We start from the raw sequence: 22796 nt of genomic DNA, 5'->3' as shown, positions 1-22796 counted from the left end.
TCCTTTGAACCAGCAGTCCTTTTCTTGATGATTGGTTCTTTTACAACGGTTGCAAGGTTGAAACTTCCCTTTCTTTGAAGATTCCTTCCATGTTTTCCCCTTTGCTACTTTATCTCCTTCCATCCTTTTATTGTCCTTCGCAGGCTGCTTGCCTTTATGCTTTGCTTGAAATGCCACTTCTGCTACTTCTTCATCTCTTATACGTTATTTTAGTTCTTGGGCTTGCAACTTGCTGATCAGTTCTGCTACTGATAAAGTCTTCAAATCACATGATTCCTCTTTTGCTGAAATCTTGGACTCAAACCTTACTAGTAAGCTTATCATCATCTTCTCCACCGCCTTTGAATTTGGAAAGACTTCACCAAACAATCTGATTTTATTTACAATCTCCAAAAGTTTGGCAGAGTAGTCTTTCACAGTATCTCCTTCCTTTATCCTTAACATCTCAAATTCTCTTTTGAGAGTTAGGAGTTTGACAGTCTTCACTCTGTCTCTTCCGTCGAACTCCTTTTTTAGCTTCTCCCATGCTTCTTTAGGTGTCTCACAAGCCATTATTCTTGTGAAAATCACTTCTGAGAGTGCTGAATGAAGACATGTCAGAGCCTTTGGTTTCCTTGACTTCAGATCTTCATAAATCTTCATCTGCGCAACAGTTGGATTTGGTCCAAGTGGAGGAGGATCAGCTTCACTTTCAATTGTTTCCCATAAACTAAGAGCTTTGAGATAAGCCTTCATTTTTATCATCCATGTGTGATAATTCTCCCCTGTAAACATATGAGGACCTGCACCCAAAAGGTTGTTGGAAGCCATGTTACTGCTGCTTAGCTCCCATCACCTTAGAAGAACTGAAGAAAAAAACTTTTTTCTTTTTTCCTTCACAGATCCCTCAAGAAGAAGGGCTCTGATGCCACTGTTAGCTATTTGAAACTACAGAGAAAACAAAGAAGGTTCAGCAGAAACTTTTTCATTCATTTCATATTCCAAAAGGCATACATACATATATCTACATAATACACTTCAAAAGTTAGTAGGACACCTTACTTATCCAACCACTATTGTCCTTTCCTACAAGACATATTCCACAAAATAAGGAGCACCATTCCTTTACAAACTAAACAAAAATATCAAAATAGGAAATATTAAATTAAAGATTATCTAGAAAAAGTCTCATTTTTCTAACAAAAGCAATACTAACAGAACAGAGCACAAAATTCAGAAAATAAGTTCCACTCCAGATCCAAATATATGAAGACATACCAAAGAGAGATCCATCGGAACTCCATAGGATTTGATTGACTGAGATACACGGATCTTCAGTTATACTTTGCTGAACAATTATGGAAACCACCATTGGTTACAGTAAGAAACAACTTTTTCACTTTTAAATATCAGTTATAAATGGTCATACCAGAAATGCATATGAAACAGCTTTTCCTGCCCAGATCATCCTTGAAAACAACTTTTCTTCAGAACTAACATCCCACAGCTCTACGCCTCCAACATTGTCTCCAACTGCAAAATAACATCGTCACTAGCAATGAATTTCAGTATTCAGAAACTTTATCACAAATATATCAATTTGCGAACTATAAATTCCTTCTCGATGAGAAACCTATCAGAAAAGTCAGTTGAATAAGGTGAAAATCCATTGTGGTTGGAGAACATCCGACCTTTAAAACACGTTCAACGGCCTTAGGAAAGTCGTCAGAGAGGTTAGACGACACATCCTAGTTTTGACAAGGAACAGTGGTAGATAACACCTTCTGCATGAATATAAGTACTTAAATAATTCAAATTTACTGATAGGCAACTAAACCATCAAATGACGATACCTCTTAAATTGGGAGAATAGAATAACAATGTATGTTCAAAGTACTTCACCTCATTCATACCCCCTGTAAAGCTTACACCATATAAATTACCAGAATCCTGAACAGCTTTCAAAGTTGTAGCTAACAAGAATAGCCAACAAAACAAAAGCGACACTATTGTTTAGCAATATATAGTAATTCAACTGCATAATAGGTACATCAGGTTTCCTAGATCAACAGCCTCACCAGAACCCATGTCATCAAATACAATGGAAGAATTGAAGAACATTTGTGGAAAAGCTGGTTTTGCAACCGGTATGGTTTTGCTAGGCTGATGAAGAAGAATTCAATATTAGTTGAAATGTCTCCTGCAAATGTGAAGTACTGCTATAATATAAGAAACACTTCCAAATAAGTTACCCTTGGTCTTTTCTTAACCGATTGATCTTCAGGTTCGAGACACTTATGATCCGTGAAGAGTGCCTTGATCTCTAGTTCTGGTTGAGGATTCTCACAATTAATATGCTGCTAGTTCAAGCTGTATATATTGAGATGGTATCAGCTCTTTGGAAACATCCATAAAGGTATAAAAAGGAAATTCAAACATTATCGAGTGCATTAGATGAAGGAAAGGAGGAAAAAAAAACACTCAGGTTAATTAGATTATATTGGAGTTGGTGGAGTTTCAAGTAGTCAATGAATAAGCGGATTACAAAAAATAGAGAGAAGATAACAAACAGTAACATACTACCTTTGATTAATTAGACGGCGCAATCTTGACTTGTCTAATTCTGTAAATTTGACTCTCCCCTGAAACTGTGGACTTGATTCAATGATAGCCTTAAGTTTCTTCATCATTTCGTTTCCTAGAAGATATTATGTCTCCATAAATTGCAACAGGAGTATATTTTCTGCGCATAAAATTAATAGTAATCAAGAGTTTCTTGTCAGGCGTCTTACTTGTACAATTCTATCACCTAGATAATCACAATTGATAATCAGTTAATCCAACCTGAAGGCATCCAATGTAAGAAGCTGAGCCATCTCTCTATGAAGCTCTTCATTTGACTCGGCAAACACTATAAGATCTTTCGATAGGATGTCTAGAGCAGTAATATGATCTTGCCTATCACCGGAATAAATTATATATAAGAACTTTATCCAAACTTTTGCCTCAGAAAACTGCATATTACATCTGAATTCTAATAATCACAAGATTACCTGTCGAATGCCTCATGGAACTTTTGTTTCCTTATCTCAAAATACTTTTTTAATGAATATTTATTGTCACTGACACCAGTGAAACTTGAAAGATAATTTTCAGTCTCATCCCAATTGCCACTAAGCACCAGAGCTTCAAAACGTTGCATGTCAAAAAAGAACCCTGCCTCCTGCTCTAACCTATTTCACAATTTTACAATTCCCATAAAAATACACAAAATGACTCTTATTCACCCTGGAAAAAAAAAAAGCAAAATGGAACTCACATGTGAGCAGTTTTTGTGAGGTTCTCCTCATTGCAAAACTGCAATATCAAGAATATAAGGTCTTTACTAAGAGACATAGTCAATAGATCTTCTCTTCCCTTCAAAACCTTCAGATAATCAGAGCGGTCAGTATAGTGTATGACGTGTGGCTCTACGGTAAACCAATAGTTTTTGTTTTGACCCTATATATGTACCAAGAAATATCTATAACTAATTTGATTGTAAACACAATTATTAATGTATATCAACTCGAGATCATTGCAGGAACTCGATATATATATATATATATATATATATATATATATATATATATATAGACACACACACACTAGCAGATTGAATAATCCTCCACGTTAAGGATGTCCTCCACATTTATCGTTTCATGCTCATACATTTAGGGGGAAGTGAATGTGGATCATTAAAGTTGGACTAATGAACTTCTTATTCACTCACCCATGATGTACTTTAAATATTACTACTATTAATTAGATATTTTATTCGGTTTTGATTCAATGTGGGGTGGGTGGAAAATTTATTAATGCTCTAAACGTGTGATTCAACTTTCATGTAATGAAAATATCAGTACTATTTAATATTTAATTAAATTATTTATTACATTTTGAATAATTTTGATTTACTGTAGGGGCAAAATGGTAATCTAACTTTGAAGGTAGAACCTTCGCACTTTTAGTATTATATGATGATGATATAGTTTCATTTAAAAGCTATTTTATGACCATGTGATTCCCCTTTAATTTTATAGGATTTTTATTCTTGAGTACCTTGCAAAAGCAAAATGACAGTTGAGATGTTGTGATAAAAATGAATCAGGTTTTTAAATAAGAGAAAATAGCTTTTCGTGAATTACAAGATATTTCATTTGATGCTTTTCTCTTTTAGACCACTAAGAAAGAACAATTTTAGAGCCCTAATTCACATGCCATATTTGGATTATATACATGCATGGTTTTCCTTTATTTTCTATATTAATTTAAATTGTTTTTAAATAATTAAAAAAAAACCATACCCGAACAGAAATTCCATTTCAAACACAAACAAAATCTACAAAGCTTGTGTGTCATAGATAATAAGCAAACTAACTTATTCATCTCAAGTCTCTCTCTCTCTCTCTGTCTATATAAAGAAACTACTATCTTCCAACTTTCCTCATTCTTTTACACAGTACTAGCAAAGGTTTATAGATAAGTAGGTTAGGCTCAGTTTTTTGATTACTCCCCCAGTCTCCATTTAAGTATCTTACTTCTCTTTTTATCTGTCCCAAAAAGAATATTATTGAGTAAGTTAACAATTCAAACAGTCTATAAGGCAAGCTTATAATCATAACATTCAAAAGACATTTTAGTACATTATACACGTCTTTAATTTAGGACTGCAAGATTCAAAAGTTTTTTTTTTTAATTTTGTGCCTAATCAAACTAAGACATTTAAATTGTGACACAATGAGTATTTGTTTGTATTTTTTTGAATAACTTGTGGTCACTTTTCATAATTACATTCTGTATCTCCAGTCTTTTTCATTTCCAAAAGTTTTTGAGTCTTTTAAGTTCTTCTTTCTCCAATTTGATTTGATGGACAAAAGAAGTGAAAGAAGACTGTGGATGGTATTTGATCAAGTGTTCATCGTTTGTTATTTGGTAGCCCGGTTCTTAAATTTTCTTCAACTTTGTGCAATTGAGATCATTGAGATTCTTATCTGGCTCATTTTATTGTTTTCCTCTCTTCTGTGTTTCCATCTGCAAGCTTGACCTGTCTAGTTGCACTCTCATTCAATTAGAAGCAGATTCAAGATTTGAAGTCTATGAGTTCCTGCAATGATCTCGAGTTGATATACATTAATAATTGTGTTTACAATCAAATTAGTTATAGATATTTCTTGGTACATATATAGGGTCAAAACAAAAACTATTGGTTTACCGTAGAGCCACACGTCATACACTATACTGACCGCTCTGATTATCTGAAGGTTTTGAAGGGAAGAGAAGATCTATTGACTATGTCTCTTAGTAAAGACCTTATATTCTTGATATTGCAGTTCTGCAATGAGGAGAACCTCACAAAAACTGCTCACATGTGAGTTCCATTATGCTTTTTTTTTTTCCAGGGTGAATAAGAGTCATTTTGTGTATTTTTATGGGGATTGTAAAATTGTGAAATAGGTTAGAGCAGGAGGCAGGGTTCTTTTTTGACATGCAACGTTTTGAAGCTCTGGTGCTTAGTGGCAATTGGGATGAGACTGAAAATTATCTTTCAAGTTTCACTGGTGTCAGTGACAATAAATATTCATTAAAAAGGTATTTTGAGATAAGGAAACAAAAGTTCCATGAGGCATTCGACAGGTAATCTTGTGATTATTAGAATTCAGATGTAATATGCAGTTTTCTGAGGCAAAAGTTTGGATAAAGTTCTTATATATAATTTATTCCGGTGATAGGCAAGATCATATTAATGCTCTAGACATCCTATCGAAAGATCTTAAAGTGTTTGCCGAGTCAAATGAAGAGCTTCATAGAGAGATGGCTCAGCTTCTTACATTGGATGCCTTCAGGTTGGATTAACTGATTATCAATGGTGATTATCTAGGTGATAGAATTGTACAAGTAAGACGCCTGACAAGAAACTCTTGATTACTATTAATTTTATGCGCAGAAAATATACTCCTATTGCAATTTATGGAGACATAATATCTTCTAGGAAACAAAATGATGAAGAAACTTAAGGCTATCATTGAATCAAGTCCACAGTTTCAGGGGAGAGTCAAATTTCCAGAATTAGACAAGTCAAGATTGCGCCGTCTAATTAATCAAAGGTAGTATGTTACTGTTTGTTATCTTCTCTCTATTTTTTGTAATCCGCTTATTCATTGACTACTTGAAACTCCACCAACTCCAATATAATCTAATTAACCTGAGTGTTTTTTTTTCTCCTTTCCTTCATCTAATGCACTCGATAATGTTTGAATTTCCTTTTTATACCTTTATGGATGTTTGCAAAGAGCTGATATCATCTCAATATATACAGCTTGAACTCGCAGCATATTAATTGTGAGAATCCTCAACCAGAACTAGAGATCAAGGCACTCTTCACGGATCATAAGTGTCTCGAACCTGAAGATCAATCGGTTAAGAAAAGACCAAGGGTAACTTATTTGGAAGTGTTTCTTATATTATAGCAGTACTTCACATTTGCAGGAGACATTTCAACTAATATTGAATTCTTCTTCATCAGCCTAGCAAAACCATACCGGTTGCAAAACCAGCTTTTCCACAAATGTTCTTCAATTCTTCCATTGTATTTGATGACATGGGTTCTGGTGAGGCTGTTGATCTAGGAAACCTGATGTACCTATTATGCAGTTGAATTACTATATATTGCTAAACAATAATGTCGCTTTTGTTTTGTTGGCTATTCTTGTTAGCTACAACTTTGAAAGCTGTTCAGGATTCTGGTAATTTATATGGTGTAAGCTTTACAGGGGGTATGAATGAGGTGAAGTACTTTGAACATACATTGTTATTCTATTCTCCCAATTTAAGAGGTATCGTCATTTGATGGTTTAGTTGCCTATCAGTAAATTTGAATTATTTAAGTACTTATATTCATGCAGAAGGTGTTATCCACCAGTGTTCCTTGTCAAAACTAGGATGTGTCGTCTAACCTCTCTGACGACTTTCCTAAGGCCGTTGAACGTGTTTTAAAGGTCGGATGTTCTCCAACCACAATGGATTTTCATCTTATTCAACGGACTTTTCTGATAGGTTTCTCATCGAGAAGGAATTTATAGTTCGCAAATTGATATATTTGTGATAAAGTTTTTGAATACTGAAACTCATTGCTAGTGACGATGTTCTTTTGCAGTTGGAGACAATGTTGGAGGCGTAGAGCTGTGGGATGTTAGTTCTGAAGAAAAGTTGTTTTCAAGGATGATCTGGGCAGGAAAAGCTGTTTCATATGCCTTTCTGGTATGACCATTTATAACTGATATTTAAAAGTGAAAAAGTTGTTTCTTACTGTAACCAATGGTGGTTTCCATAATTGTTCAGCAAAGTATAACTGAAGATCCGTGTATCTCAGTCAATCAAATCCTATGGAGTTCCGATGGATCTCTCTTTGGTATGTCTTCATATATTTGGATCTGGAGTGGAACTTATTTTCTGAATTTTGTGCTCTGTTCTGTTAGTATTGCTTTTGTTAGAAAAATGAGACTTTTTCTAGATAATCTTTAATTTAATATTTCCTATTTTGATATTTTTGTTTAGTTTGTAAAGGAATGGTGCTCCTTATTTTGTGGAATATGTCTTGTAGGAAAGGACAATAGTGGTTGGATAAGTAAGGTGTCCTACTAACTTTTGAAGTGTATTATGTAGATATATGTATGTATGCCTTTTGGAATATGAAATGAATGAAAAAGTTTCTGCTGAACCTTCTTTGTTTTCTCTGTAGTTTCAAATAGCTAACAGTGGCATCAAAGCACTTCTTCTTGAGGGATCTGTGAAGGAAAAAAGAAAAAAGTTTTTTTCTTCAGTTCTTCTAAGGTGATGGGAGCTAAGCAGCAGTAACATGGCTTCCAACAACCTTTTGGGTGCAGGTCCTCATATGTTTACAGGGGAGAATTATCACACATGGATGATAAAAATGAAGGCTTATCTCAAAGCTCTTAGTTTATGGGAAACAATTGAAAGTGAAGCTGATCCTCCTCCACTTGGACCAAATCCAACTGTTGCGCAGATGAAGATTTATGAAGATCTGAAGTCAAGGAAACCAAAGGCTCTGACATGTCTTCATTCAGCACTCTCAGAAGTGATTTTCACAAGAATAATGGCTTGTGAGACACCTAAAGAAGCATGGGAGAAGCTAAAAAAGGAGTTCGACGGAAGAGACAGAGTGAAGACTGTCAAACTCCTAACTCTCAAAAGAGAATTTGAGATGTTAAGGATAAAGGAAGGAGATACTGTGAAAGACTACTCTGCCAAACTTTTGGAGATTGTAAATAAAATCAGATTGTTTGGTGAAGTCTTTCCAAATTCAAAGGCGGTGGAGAAGATGATGATAAGCTTACTAGTAAGGTTTGAGTCCAAGATTTCAGCAAAAGAGGAATCATGTGATTTGAAGACTTTATCAGTAGCAGAACTGATCAGCAAGTTGCAAGCCCAAGAACTAAAATAACGTATAAGAGATGAAGAAGTAGCAGAAGTGGCATTTCAAGCAAAGCATAAAGGCAAGCAGCCTGCGAAGGACAATAAAAGGATGGAAGGAGATAAAGTAGCAAAGGGGAAAACATGGAAGGAATCTTCAAAGAAAGGGAAGTTTCAACCTTGCAACCGTTGTAAAAGAACCAATCATCAAGAAAAGGACTGCTGGTTCAAAGGAAAGTCGTCTATTCAATGCAGATACTGTAGAAAAATGGGTCATATTGAGAAGAATTGTAGGGTCAAGCAGAATCAACCACAACAAAACCATGAGCAGCAGGAAAATTTTACTGAAGAGTCAGAAAAGGAAGAAGAAAGCTTGTTTATGGCTTCTCATGAAGAAAACACAACCAACAAATCCACATGGTTGATAGACAATGGATGTATGTTTCTCCCAAATGCACACGCAAGTATACGTGGTCGTACAAGTAATATAGACTGTTAAGTCCAGATATCGATCTCACAGAGAATTAGATTCTACTGTTAAGCTAATTCAAATTTGAATGAAACAATTCAAGAAGGTGAAAATCACGATGTTTGTTGTACTAAACTAAAACTGAAAAGTAAACAATTTGTGATGGATGTTTTTGTGACTGAGAATATTTCGAAAAATATTGTAAGGTTTATCAGATGAGAGAAAGTTCTAGGGTCATGGCTTTCGACAATCCAGTTGATCTTTGGACAATTCCACCTATTTTATTTCCTGGGTTACTAGTTGACGGGTTAATTATAACTTTATGATATTCTCTCGAACTACTCACAAGCTTGTAGATGTTACTATAACGCCTATATCTCTATGGTCATCAGAGGTAACAAGAACGCATTTAATTCTCCGTATTCAACTAAGTAGGGCTAAAGGGTGTATCTCTATCCTCAGTAGCGAAACGATTGAATCGAACAAACTTTATTTATTCTTATTACGTACGTGAACTCCCTTTCTCAAGTCCAATTCACGCACCACAGATAGTTTCTAACTATTGGCCAGATAATCAAATAATTAAGATCAAGAATAAATAAGCAACCCAAAATATTTAAAATCAATAGATAATAATTGTCGTCAAACCAACTATCATGTCTTTCGCCACAACCCTAGAATTGAGAAGTTTTAGCTACTCATGATTCTTAATAAACAAGAAGAATTCATGAATAATCTAGGGTTGAAAAAGATGAAAAATAAAATAAATCCCAGCACGTCATTAACAATGAGCAAAATAGATATTTATAGTTTAGGGTTGTTAACCAAATAAAAGGGTCCTAATCCTACTTAAAATCAGACAAAATTCGACATTCCCGCGTTGGCCATGCGTTGCGGGTCCAACGCGGGGTCTTCAGTGAATTCGGCTTCTATTTGTGCTAAGTCCGCGACGCGGGCTCAACACCTGACTGAGAAAGTTCCTGCAGCTGATTTTTCTGTTAAGTCCACGCGACGCGGGCTCAACGCGTGATTGCCATTGTGTGTTTCATCCGCGACGCGGGTGTGGCACAATTGTTCCTGATTCTTCCAGAAATTCACCTAAGTGTCCAAAGCTTCTCTCGTTCACTCGTGTACACAAGGTCACCTCCAGAATCAACCAAAACTGCTCGGTTTCCCGTCGTTTGTCTTCATCATACCTAGATACATGAAATATAGCGACATAAGCTCAAATACGATGATTTCATCATATATTAGGCATTAAAAGTCTTAGGAATGTGATGTAAAATGACACGAAACATGATATTTGTGCCAAATATCACCACCCCCTAGTTAGACCTTGCTCGCCCTCGAGCAATCACGAACCAACACCATACTGCATTTCTCATTTAACTCATTCAAACAGGTCTGCAACGAGATTCGGCTAGTATGGCTATGTCAAAGGAACGATTTCAAAACCAAAACAATGAGCCAAGTTATGAAAGCCATGCCAAAGATTTTAAAACCTTGTTTTCAACAACAATGACCATTTTCCTAAAAAACACGTCACTTTTAAACCAATTAACCCAATGACACCATTTTAAAACATGTAACCATTCTTATGACCAAGAAATCAACACTTCACTACTCTATTGGTAATCATGTACCCTCACCCATAGAAAGTAGTCCACATCTCTCAAGAATTACACATGTATAAATCAATGGACATAATCGATAATCACGCTCACTCTCACAAAGAATATCACACGCAAAGTACGACGTACCATAGGCTTGCCCGTAGTGTAACCACTCCACTAATACAAGTAAGACGAACCTAGAATCAAGTAGGACTTCGAGGGCTGTAATGTAGGCCAAGGGACGAGTAGGAATTATTTGGATAATAGTGACTAACCTCCCTAAGCACTTTAATACATATACCTCTACCATTCTTGCACAATTTCTTCATTAGCCCTTATTCAACACCAACTAACCTTTAAATTTCTCCTAATTCACCCCTTTTTGTTTGTTTAAGCACCACTCTTTTAAAGGTCTCACAAGTTAGAAGGGAAACTTTTTCGCTACATTTTTTTTTCTTTTTCAGATTTCTCTTTCTTTTCTCTTTTTTTTTTTTTTTTGCTTTTTCTTTTTTTCAATTCCCAACTAACAAGTAAATTAGTTCTTTTCATTCGGTGCTCCCATAGTCTTCCTAGATTACAATTAATAACCATTTCCCCTCTTTATTTCACATCCCAACTCCCATTATATATGTAATTGATTAAAGTGCTCATAGAGTATTTGGATCAAAAATCAAGTTTTATAGAACGAAGGGGTAGAGGCTAATTAACTGCTATCAAAGAAAAGGCTAAAGGCTCAAAAGGGTTAACTAGGGTACTGTTTACAAGTTGGTAGGATATACATTTTAGGCTTTTTAGTGACTAATCAAAGAAACGCCTCTATCATTTTCTAGGCTTAATCGAACTTCATTTCGCTTCGCGAACACACAAGGCAAGTTCTAGATGTCAATACCAAACATGGATACAAATGCAAAACCTTACACACACATGGCACACAATCAACACAAGAGGGATCCGGTTTTCCCTCGAATCAAACAACAATAAGAAACAACAATGCTAAGTGGGTCATAACGAGTCAACCAAAAACCATTTTCAAGTGATTTCAAGAGAAGTGATACAATTTCAAGGCATGCTTTCACACAAAAAGAAATTTCAAGATCACTCATATGCCAATAATTCACCTAACCAGTGCACCTAGCATTTGAATACACCTATCCTAAGGACTAATTTTCCCTCAAACAGGTTGTCATCCACCCGTCATCAAGAAAAGCCCTTTCTATGACTAAGAATTAAAACACAAAGAAAACAGAAATCCTAACGGATGACTCATGCCACTACTGAGGGCCTACTCTAAAAACAAAAGTTTTTTTTTTCAAATAGTCCTAAACTAGAAAGAAAGACTAAACTAAAGTTAGATCCTAAAAATAAATCCTACGGCATAAGCATCCTCTATCTCGAGACGTACTCCCACCCCACACTTAGTTTCATGCACTGCCCTCAATGCATATGAAAAGATAAAAACAATAGTAAGCCGAGAGATACTCCCTGGGGCCCACTAGGGCCTAGTCATCCTCATCAGCCTCGCCATCCTTAGGTTCGGCTTCCATCGCAGCATAATCATCATTCTCATCCCCCATCTGGGACTCTACCTCCTCTCTCGCGGCTATATCAGCCTCAATCAAGTCCGCCGAGTTCACATCCTCATCGGCAGCTAATGTGGCCTTTTCTCCCACAAGAGCTTGGGAGTACGTGGTGTGTGGGACTGCAGCAAACACACTAGACATATCGAACTCAAAGTGCTCAGCGGCTACTGTCATCCCTATGTAAAGTTGGGCCAACATTGTAGACTGGGCTGCCCTCTCCTCGGCGGGGTTGAGCTGCTGCTTCTTGCTCAACTCTGGTGCCTTGAAATTTGAAATATCCAGGGCATCCTTAGGAGGTGGTAACACTCTATCAGACGGCTGTGCTAATCCATCATTCAAGTTCATCAAGTTCATCAAGTAAGCCGTGAGAGTGTTACCGAAACTCAACTTCGGTGGGGTGTGTAATCGAACCTTCTACATCTCCTTTATCATCAAATACCCTATGTTAATGGGTTGTCCCTTCATAAGGAAGTATACAATGCAGACCCGCTCTGTTTACACATCAGAATAGTGCTCCAATGGCCAGATTCGGTAATTCAACAACCGCAACGATACCTGTGCCTCCTGATTGAAATTACTCATCGTCATGTACTTGTGCTTACGATACTTTCCCGCATAACGGGCCCATGAAGCTTTGGAATCCACACTACACAAGGTTTCCCGAATGGCCTTGTAATCAGGCCAGTGAATGAAATTCAACAACGGTTCGATAAGATGATCAGAGACGCTCAAGTGTGCACATAATAGGGATGGTGAGATGGGTATATCCCTGCCCCTGCAATAGACGGTCGGCTCCCATTTTCCATGTCGGTTGAACGTGATATTAGCATAGAACTTGAGGACAAGATCGATGTTAACTGGCCCCGGTGTCTCAAAGATGGACACCTACCTCATTTCTACCACCCGATTGTACATATTCCTAAAGCAGCGTTGCAATCGGGTGCCATTTATGGCAAGCTCATGGATGTACCCAGCTGTGGGGTTGAAAGTGTCATACCAATCCTCCCCGGATACACGGACATCTGGCCTGGGCCTGGACGATGGAGCACGAGGGATACAGACGGTTGGTTGCTTACCCCCCCGACAGCGATTTATTGTCTTTTTAGCTTTGGGGGAGTTGGCTCTCCCCCGTTTTGTGCCTTGGGAGGTGGAAGTGGCAGCCGATTTTCCCTTTCCTTTGTTGTTAACCATTTTGCCTGCAAAACAACACAAGACCAAACGTGAATCAAATTCCAAAACCAAAGGGGTCGTGAAACGACCCCACACTTAATTTCTTTCGATATCTTCCAAGTTTGGGGTTGTGTGGCCCCCTTTCTAGCTTTTCGAGCCTTTTTACGATTAACACCTAAGTTGGGGTTGAGCCGACCCCACACTTACTTCTAACTACGTAAACAAAGGAAAACAAAGAAGTTAACTAAATTAGACTAGAATAAAAAAGAAAACTAAGAAAAGAGAAAAAATAAAAACTAGGGGCACTAGTTCATGTGTTAGGACTTTGGGTTGGTGGTTCATGATTTTCTCAACCCAATCCACAATTTGGTAGGCACAAATGATGTCCCACGGTTCGTACGACTATTTAGTGTCATATTGCTACTCAAGACTTCACAATTACACATAAACATTCATTCGAGCATATTTACAAACACGTGGCGGGCATAGAATTGTTCCCTTTGAATGTTAAGCAACAATGGTGGGTTTAAACCCTCCCTTCTATCATGGATTCACCTTCTAGCCTAAACATCAATAACACACAACCAACCCAATCCCCGCCCCGATTTCGCCCAAACCCAACAAGCCTAGTTTTACAACTTCAATCTTGAGAAATAAGTGAAAAAGGAAAAGATTGTGCTTACCTCTTGATGTTATGAGATGAAATCACACTTTGTTTGAAGTTACAATTGGGTTTCCTATGAAATTTGGGGAAAAAGAAAGGGTGGGATTCGAATTTTTAAAGGGAAAGAGAGAGGGAAAGGTGTGTTTGAGAGAGAGTGGGAATGGGGGCGGATCTGCTTATTTAAAACAAATCTGAACCGCCAGTTCCGCGTTGACCCCGTGAAGCGGGTCCAACGCAGACAATTTTTTTTTCTCCAAAAACTCAGAGTGAGCGTTACACCCGCGTCGCGGGTACAACGCGTGAAAAACAGCTGCAGGATATACATCAGAGTTGGCGTTACGCCCGCGTCGCGAGTACAACGCGGAAAAAATAGTTGCAGGATATTCCCGTTCTAGCGTTGGCCCCGCATGGTGGGTTCAACTCATATGGCAAACCTGGGACGAGTTTCTACTGGTACTTGCTTGTTTTGCGGTCCTCCTCCTTTCCTATTCCTGCAACATGAACAAACGTGACCTATATGCACATAAACGTTGGGTTGCCTCCCAACCAGCGCCTTAGTTAAGGTCGTGGCACGACTCTTTTTGAATTTTTCTCATTTTTTTTCCACACGGGTTGCCTCCCGAGAAGCGCTTGATTTAACGTCGCGGCACGACCTAGGCTTTCCTCAAGCCTCTTCTAGATCGATGGAGGACCTTGCACGGTCAGTGGCCTCCCCGTAGTAATGCTTCACTCTCTGCCCGTTCACCAGTAATGTCTCATCCGAGTTGGGTTTCTTTAGCTCAACCGCTCCATGTACGGTCACACGAACTACCTTGAACGGCCCAGACCACTTACTCTTTAACTTTCCACCAAAAATCTTTAGCTTAGAATTATACAGCAAGACTAACTGCCGAGGCTCAAAGTCACGAGATTGGATCCTTTTGTCATGAATTCGCTTAGTTCGCTTCTTGTACATTTTCGCGTTTTCATAAGCATGATAGCGAAATGCTTCCAACTCGTGCAGCTTCAACAGTCTCTTTTCTCCAGCTTGAACCATGTCTAGATTCAGCTTCTTGATCGCTCAATATGCTCTATGCTCGAGCTCAACTGGTAGATGACATGCCTTACCAAAAATGAGCTTATAAGGAGATGTGCCAATCGGAGTTTTGTAAGCTGTTCTGTATGCCCACAGAGCATCATCGAGCTTCAGTGACCAATCTTTCCTACTCACGCTCACAATCTTATCCAAAATTCCCTTGATTTCTCTGTTCGATACCTCCACTTGACCACTCGTCTGAGGGTGATAAGTAGTCGCTATCTTGTGTTTCACCCCATACTTGAGCAACAATTTATCAAAGAGTCGATTACAAAAGTGCGTACCTTGATCACTGATGATGGCTCGAGGGGTTCCAAACCTTGTAAAATTGTTCTTTTTCAGAAATCTGGCCACCACATTATCATCGTTGGTGGGAAGTGCACTGGCTTCCATCCACTTCGAGACATAGTCTACAACAACCAATATGTATGTATTTCCCTTGGACGGTATGAAGGGGCCCATGAAGTCGATACCCCACACATCAAATAATTCGATCTCTAAGATGCCTTTCAAAGGCATTTCATGACCCTTGGAGATATTTTCGATTCTCTGGCAGCTATCGCAGGCTCTCACAAATTCATGAGCATCTTTGAACAAAGTAGGCCAATAGAACCCGGACTGAAGTACCTTTGCAGCTGTTCTGTCACTCACATGATGTCCCCCATAGGGTGATGAGTGACACTTCTCAAGGATCGCGGGGACCTCTTTCTTTGGAATACACCTTCTAATCAGCTGATATGTGCCAACCTTATAGAGATAGGGCTCATCCCAAACATAGAAACGACTATCATGCAAAATCCGCTTCTTCTTCTCGTGATTAGCGCCAGGGGGGTAAATCTCACTTACTATAAAGTTCACCATGTCTGCATACCATGGAACCTCAGTTGATTGAAGAGCAAAGAGTTGTTCATCAGGAAAAGTCTCCTTAATCGCCACTGCCTCATCCACATGTTCCCGATCTTCCAATCTCGATAAATGGTCTGCTACTTGATTTTCTGTGCCCTTTCAGTCAAGAATCTCGATGTCAAATTCTTGCAGCAGTAACACCCAACAAATAAGCCTTGGCTTTGCATCCTTCTTCACAAACAAATAACGAACTACAGTGTGATCAGTATACACAATCACCTTCGTGTCCACAAGATATGATCGAAATTTGTCAAAGGCGTAGACAACCACCAATAACTCCTTCTCTGTGACAGTATAGTTCATCTGGGCTGCATCAAGTGTCTTGCTGGCATAGTAAATCGGATGAAAAATCTTGTCCCTTTTCTGACCAAGGACAGCTCCTACAACAAAATCACTTGCATCACACATCAAAATAAACGGCAGAGACTAATCGGGTGCGATGATAATAGGAGCAGACACTAACCTTCATTTCAGCTCATCAAAAGCCGTCAGACAGGCCTTATTAAACACAAACTTCACATCTTTCTCTAAAAGCTTGCACATTGGATTAGCAACTTTAGAGAAGTCTTTGATGAACCGTCGATAGAATCCTGCATGCCTAAGAAAACTGCGCACTCCCCGAACTGAAACGGGTGGTGGCAATTTTTCAATTGCTTCAATCTTCGCCTTGTCAACCTCTATTCCCTTGCCCGATATCTTGTGCCCAAGAACGATTCCCTCTCGAACCATGAAATGGCATTTTTCCCAGTTAAGTACCAAGTTCGTTTCTTCACAACGAGCTAACACGGCATCAAGATGGTTCAAGCAGTCATCAAAAGAATACCCAAAAACAGAGAAGTCATCCATAAATACCTCCATATAATTTTCCACCATATGGGTGAAAATAACCATCATGCATTGCTGGAAAGTACCTGGAGCATTGCACAAACCGAAAGGCATCCTCCGGAATGCAAACGTGCCATATGGACATGTGAATGTGGTCTTCTATTGATCCTCAGGTGCAATCATGATCTGGTTGTAACCCGAATAGCCATCCAGAAAGCAATAATAATCGTGCCCAGCCAATCGGTCGAGCATCTGATCTATGAAGGGCGAAAGAAAGTGATCTTTTCTGGTGGCGTTGTTCAACTTGAGATAGTCAATACATATCCTCCAACCAGTAACAGTTCGTTGAGGCACCAATTCATTCTTCTCGTTTTCTACCACAGTCATGCCCTCTTTCTTCGGAACACATTGTACAGGGCTTACCCATTTGCTATCAGAGATAGGATAAATAATGTAGCTGTCAAGCCACTTGATTACCTCTTTCTTCACCACCTCTTTCATGATCGGGTTCAGTCTCCTCTGGCACTAAACACTAGGTTTGCTGTCTTCCTCTAATAATATTTTGTGCATGCAAAACGAGCTACTAATACCTCAAATATTAGCTATCGACCACCCAAGGGATCGGACTCGATCTCTTAGCACGCGTAACACACGTTCAACCTGCACATCAGTCAAATAAGCAGAGAGGATTACGGGCAATGTGTCTCCACTACCCAAGAAAGCGTAGCGAACGTGAGGAGGTAATGGCTTCAACTCAAGAACTGGAGCCTCTTTAATAGATGGTTTCGGCTTCTTCCATGACTCTAGTCTGTCTAACTCCTTAAACGGTGTACTTGCTCGTAGATAAGCACATGAAGTCTCAAGAATGCTAAGACACTCCTCGACTTCTGCATCAATTGTCAGATCTTCCCCATACACTAAAGTTGTCTCCAACGAGTCTCGCGAAGCTAGAAAGTGATCTAACTTAGCATTAGTGAGCTCGGACTCCACCACGAAAATCATTTTCAACTCCTCATAATGGGCTGGAAGCTTGGTAGCTTTAAACACATCAAAATTCGCCTTTTTTCCATCAACTGTCATGGACATCTTCCCATCTTTCACTCGGATCATAGCATCAACAGTGGCCAAGAATCCTCTCCCCATGACGAGAGGAACACTCTTATCTGCCTCATAATCAAGTATCACAAAATCAACCGGCAGAATAAATAGGCCTACCTTCACAAGAACATCCTCAATAATACCATCAGGATAAGCAAGAGATCGATCAGCCAACTACAACGTAATAGTGGTTGGCCTAGGCTCACCCAAGCCCAATGTTCGGAACACAGAGGTGGGCATCAGATTAATACTAGCACCCAAGTCACACAATGCTAGCCCAACTTTAATGTTTCCAATCGTAATCGAAATTGTGAAGCTGCCCGGATCTTTTAACTTTGGAGGAATTTTACTCCTCACTCTAGAACTGCACTCCTCAGTAAGTGCAACAGTCTCAAACTCTATCCAACACCGTTTTTTTGCAACCACATCTTTGATATACTTAGCATATTTTGGAACCTCTTGCAAAAGCTCCACCAAAGGTATGTTGATGTGTACCTGTTTTAAGAGTTCAAGAAATTTCTTGCAACCCGAATCTGCTTTCTGTTTCTGAAGTCGCTGTGGAAAGGGAGGGGGTGGTCGAACCACTTCCTCTACATGTTGCTCTGCGACTACAGAAATTGAAAAGTATCACGCCTCCTACACCTGCAGCAACATGTATTGCTTGCCACCCGTCTAATAACAATGTGATTGTTGTAGGGATGGATGATTTGACAATCATTGTCTACAGTGTCCGTTTGGATGAGGTATCATATTTATCTCTCACTTCCCATTGAGGAAAGTGTCAAATATATGAAGACCAGGGAAAGTTGATTTTTTTTTTTCATTTGATCTTGCAGGTCATAAGGAGGCTTAAGGGACATTCTAAAAGGATTATCGGACTCACCTTCTCTAATATACTGAATGTGCTTGTTTCTTCAGGAGCAGACTCTGAGGTTTTTTCCTTCACCATTAGAAAAAAGCTGAGAATTGATTTGCTATAAGTTACAAGTTAACTTTGTAGTGTCTAATAGCACATTTTGTGTCCTATTTGATAGTTAATTCTGTTATATAAATGAGAACCTCTAACCCCTCATTTGAATTATTGCGTATTGAATTGAAAAGCAAAAGCAGCGTGGATTTAAAAGATTCATGTAACCAACCACTTTAAGATTGAAGCATAGTTGTTTTCTTTGTGATAAATGAGAACATAGGATATATTGGTAGTCATTTGAAAGGACCATATAGCACCTCTCTTACATGGAAGAACCAACTGTCTTCTACTTGGTTTCTTTTACTTTGCCAGATAGTGGTGTGGGATTCAACAAACTGGGAGAGGAAGCGAAGTACAATGTTGCTGATGTCTCCTGATTGGTTACTAACAGAACTATCAGAGACCTTCCGTCCAATTTCACCGAGATGAGAAACGCTTCCTTGTCGTACATGAGACTCAAATTGCAATCTATGAAACAACAAAACTAGAATGTGTCAAGCAGGTTTCCTCTCTCTCTCTCTCTAATCCCCGGCCCTGATATGAAATAAAAAAGAAAGCAATACTAAAAATACTCTTTCCTTTCCATATCAACAATAATAAACAATTTTTTGATGTCATATTTGCCAGTGGATCATCAAAAACTTCTGTGCGCGAATTTCACATGCAACATTCTCATGTGATAGTCAGTGGATCTATGCCGTTATGAAAGATGGATTCGTTTTGATACTCTGTACTTCAGATCTCTCCCCCAAATATGAGATAGATCCTTGTACTTTCCTCCCTTCTAATTTCAGGTAATTTGATGTGCTTTACAGTTTATTGGAATCTGGGAGGACTCAACTTTTGTATTGATTGGTTTATTTATTCCATGTTAAATATGACAACCGCTCTCCTACTTTACTTTCTTTATCTGCATTTAAGTATTTCAATCATGATGCAGTATGACTCATAACCTGGGAATCATAGAAAATCATGTTTCAAGCAGTATATGAATTTTTTATAAAAGAAATTTATTTGTAGTTGCAGCTACTTCTTTACTGTGGCTTGTTTAGATAGCTTCTGCCTTTCTACTTGTGTATACTAAACTTGAACAAGAATGAACAGTATTCTATTTTACATAAATTTTGTGTTAGGAACACTGAACGTATAATCAAAAGAAAGAACCAGAGGAATGTTAGAAAGGAAAATATTTACATGCAAATCCTATGTTACTGCCTTTCACTGATTTTTGTATTGACTCGTCATTTTACTGTTCAAATGCAGTTCTTATATGTTCCCTCTGGTGGTAGCTGCTCATCCACAAAATCCGAACCAGTTTGCTTTGGGTTTAAACGATGGTGGGGTAGTCGTTAATGAACCTCCAGAGTCTGAAGGTAGATGGCAGCTCGTGCCATCTAGAGGCGATGACGAAATGATTATACAAAGGTAGTAATGTAGCAGTTAATTCTAGATTCGCCTAAAATATACTCTTTAAAGGATTTGGTGGAAAATAAGGAGAACATTTATACATTGTTAGGTCATTCATATGAAGAATTGTGATTACTTGGAGCTGGTTCTCCCCGTTGGCAAAATATATATCAAATTGTTTTTTTCATGCAACCTTAAGTGGAAAATTATTTATTATACTTATATATATTAGTGTTATTGTTTATGTTGCATGAAAGGCTTCTCTTCATTCATTTTACCATCTCAAGAAGCTGAAACAGCACATGAAAAAAGGATTTGAACAAGAACAGGAAAATACGCAATGCTTGGGAGAGGACGAAGAAGAAGAAAGAAACCAAAAACGATCTTTTCAAGGGGAGAGCCAAAATACCTGAAGAGAAAAAAAGATATAGACAGTTCACTGGAAAATGAGCTCTAATGAGATACCACGACTTCAAGTGTAAGAGAGAGACTCTATCAATCAATTAATCAACAATATAACATGAATCCACTATAACTTATTCAGATGTTACATCATCGTTACACTTTTTTCGCCCTAGATATCAATGTCTTGTTTGTATGAGTCCGGGACCTAAATGACCCAACAAAGGAGGCAATGAACCAAAATACTCCAAGAAAAAAAAATGTTACCAAAGTAACCTTAACGCAGAATTTCCTGCGTTAAAGGACTTAACTGTAACGGCTCAGTTAAGTCCTTTAACATAGGAAATTTCAGCATTAAACAAGCCATTAAAACTATGGCAGAACCTCCATTTTCCACACTTCTCCATTCCTTCATCTCCTCCATTTCACTCTTTTCCCATACTTTAGCCCTCCATAAGTCATATCTCAAAACTCTATAACGTCGTTTTATACTATGGAACCGGAAGTTTTAAGTGCGCTGTATATTGCCAGCTCAAAACATCAAGGACCCCAGAAAATCCGATCCGTCGTTTTTGGCATTGTAAAGTGCCCGAAGTAAGTTTATTTTGCAACTTTTTATAGAGTTTTTTTCACATTGTCTACATTATCTACTTTACAAACCTAAATTTTTATTTGTTATTTTTATAGGCAAATGGTGGGTGCAAATATTTTCGGTGGGAAGACGAAGTTCTCGTGAATAAAACGATGGCGGCGAAGTTTAAAAAGGCACCGGTTGATGGAGATACCACGACTTCACAAAGCAATGTAGATACCGTGAAATTTGATTTGCAGTGTCAACTTAGGGAAGCTCTAGAAAAAATTGAATTTCTTGAGTTGTTGCTAAAAGAATCGGAAGAAAAAAAAGAGTTTTTTCAAGGATAATCTTAGAGACTCTCACCGCGAGACAAATGCTTTGAAAGAGAATCTGAAATTTTGGAGGATGATTTGTGGTCTCTTGTTGTTGTTTGTAATTTTGAAATGTTGCATTGTCGGTTAGGTTTATTATTTCCTATGTATTTTGTTTTTGTTTTTAGTAGTTGCTCTTTTTATACATTATGTATTTTCTATGGCTTTTTATGTATTATGTATTTTCTATGGATTTTTAATGTATTATGTAATCGACAATTTTTATGCTCTATTTTCTTTGTGTTTTCTATAAAAATTTGAGCATATAATTTTATGTGCATTTTGTATGTAATTTTATGTATATGATGTTTGTCAATTCTAACACACTCAAGTAAGTAAATAATAAAATATAAGAATAAATGCAAAACTAAACATACTAATTTTCTTCAAATTAATGACATCATCATAAATTTAAAATAATTAAAATCTGAATATCCTTAATCATCAGAATTGAAGTTGTCAATATCGCCCTCAGATAAATATCATGGGTTTCTTAAGACAAATCTTCTTTCTGTAGATGGTAGTTCCTTACCGGTTGATGATTCTTGTTCTTCGTCCAATTTGAGCATATCAAATCTAAAACGTCATGCTAGCATTTGGTTGTTCTCTTTCCTAATCCTCTGTACCGCAACCTCGCAAGAATCTTGATTAGTCCGAAGCATGCTCATTGAGAATCTTGTTGGGATTGAAGCATTGAGATTTTCCAAGTCACGAACAAGACGTTGTGATTTGGCGTACCTATATGCCCTTTCGCGATGTAAACCATAATAATATTCACGTGGATCTGAATATTTCAGCTTTAGAAAATCGTCATTATGCTCTATTAAAAGGTAAGGCTTCAAATCGTCTTACACGAATTCACTGTTATCGATTGAGGAATCACCAGAGTAGCTGCTATGATTTGAGCTGTCATCACCACTGCTATTCGAATCCTTTTGAAAGAATACCAACGAATCTACATTTCTACTATTCGACATTGAATTTTTAGTAGTTTACTAAGTAGCGAAAGGGTACTTATATAGGTATCAAACTCAATAGGTTGTGGGATCATGACTATGACCCCAACTACTTTATTTAAAACAAATATTAATAAGATCATGGGGAATCATCGTCATCGGACATCTTACAGTCCGAGTCCCACTTGGATGTGACGTAACCATTTCGACTATATCCAGTCCTAATGCAATGTATTTTCGTCCTGTTGTTCTCTTCACAAAAATG

General features: G+C 37.9%; 2 protein-coding genes and 1 pseudogene across 2 annotated transcripts; 1 reads left to right on the top strand and 2 right to left on the bottom strand.

Annotated features, from left to right (window-relative positions):
* Positions 1 to 204: 204 nt before the first annotated feature.
* Positions 205 to 810, bottom strand: LOC132639593 (uncharacterized). Its single transcript, XM_060356032.1, has one exon. It carries the CDS (start codon positions 808 to 810, stop codon positions 205 to 207), a length of 606 nt encoding a protein of 201 aa, XP_060212015.1.
* A 21-nt stretch (positions 811 to 831) lies between these two features.
* LOC132639592 (topless-related protein 1-like) lies at positions 832 to 3375 on the bottom strand. The gene is made up of 11 exons (XM_060356031.1): positions 3299 to 3375; positions 3033 to 3212; positions 2824 to 2937; positions 2710 to 2722; positions 2232 to 2336; positions 2058 to 2142; positions 1882 to 1952; positions 1613 to 1727; positions 1409 to 1512; positions 1196 to 1327; positions 832 to 927 (listed from the first exon to the last, which is right to left on the bottom strand). Exons 1-11 carry the CDS (start codon positions 3373 to 3375, stop codon positions 832 to 834), a joined length of 1092 nt encoding a protein of 363 aa, XP_060212014.1.
* A 1937-nt stretch (positions 3376 to 5312) lies between these two features.
* Positions 5313 to 20422, top strand: LOC132639590 (protein TPR3-like; annotated as a pseudogene).
* The last annotated feature ends 2374 nt before the right edge of the window (positions 20423 to 22796 follow it).

The sequence above is a fragment of the Lycium barbarum genome, chromosome 5 (genome assembly GCF_019175385.1).
Source record: "Lycium barbarum isolate Lr01 chromosome 5, ASM1917538v2, whole genome shotgun sequence".
Lineage (NCBI taxonomy): Eukaryota > Viridiplantae > Streptophyta > Magnoliopsida > Solanales > Solanaceae > Lycium > Lycium barbarum.
This window is presented reverse-complemented; position numbering and strand designations above follow the sequence as displayed.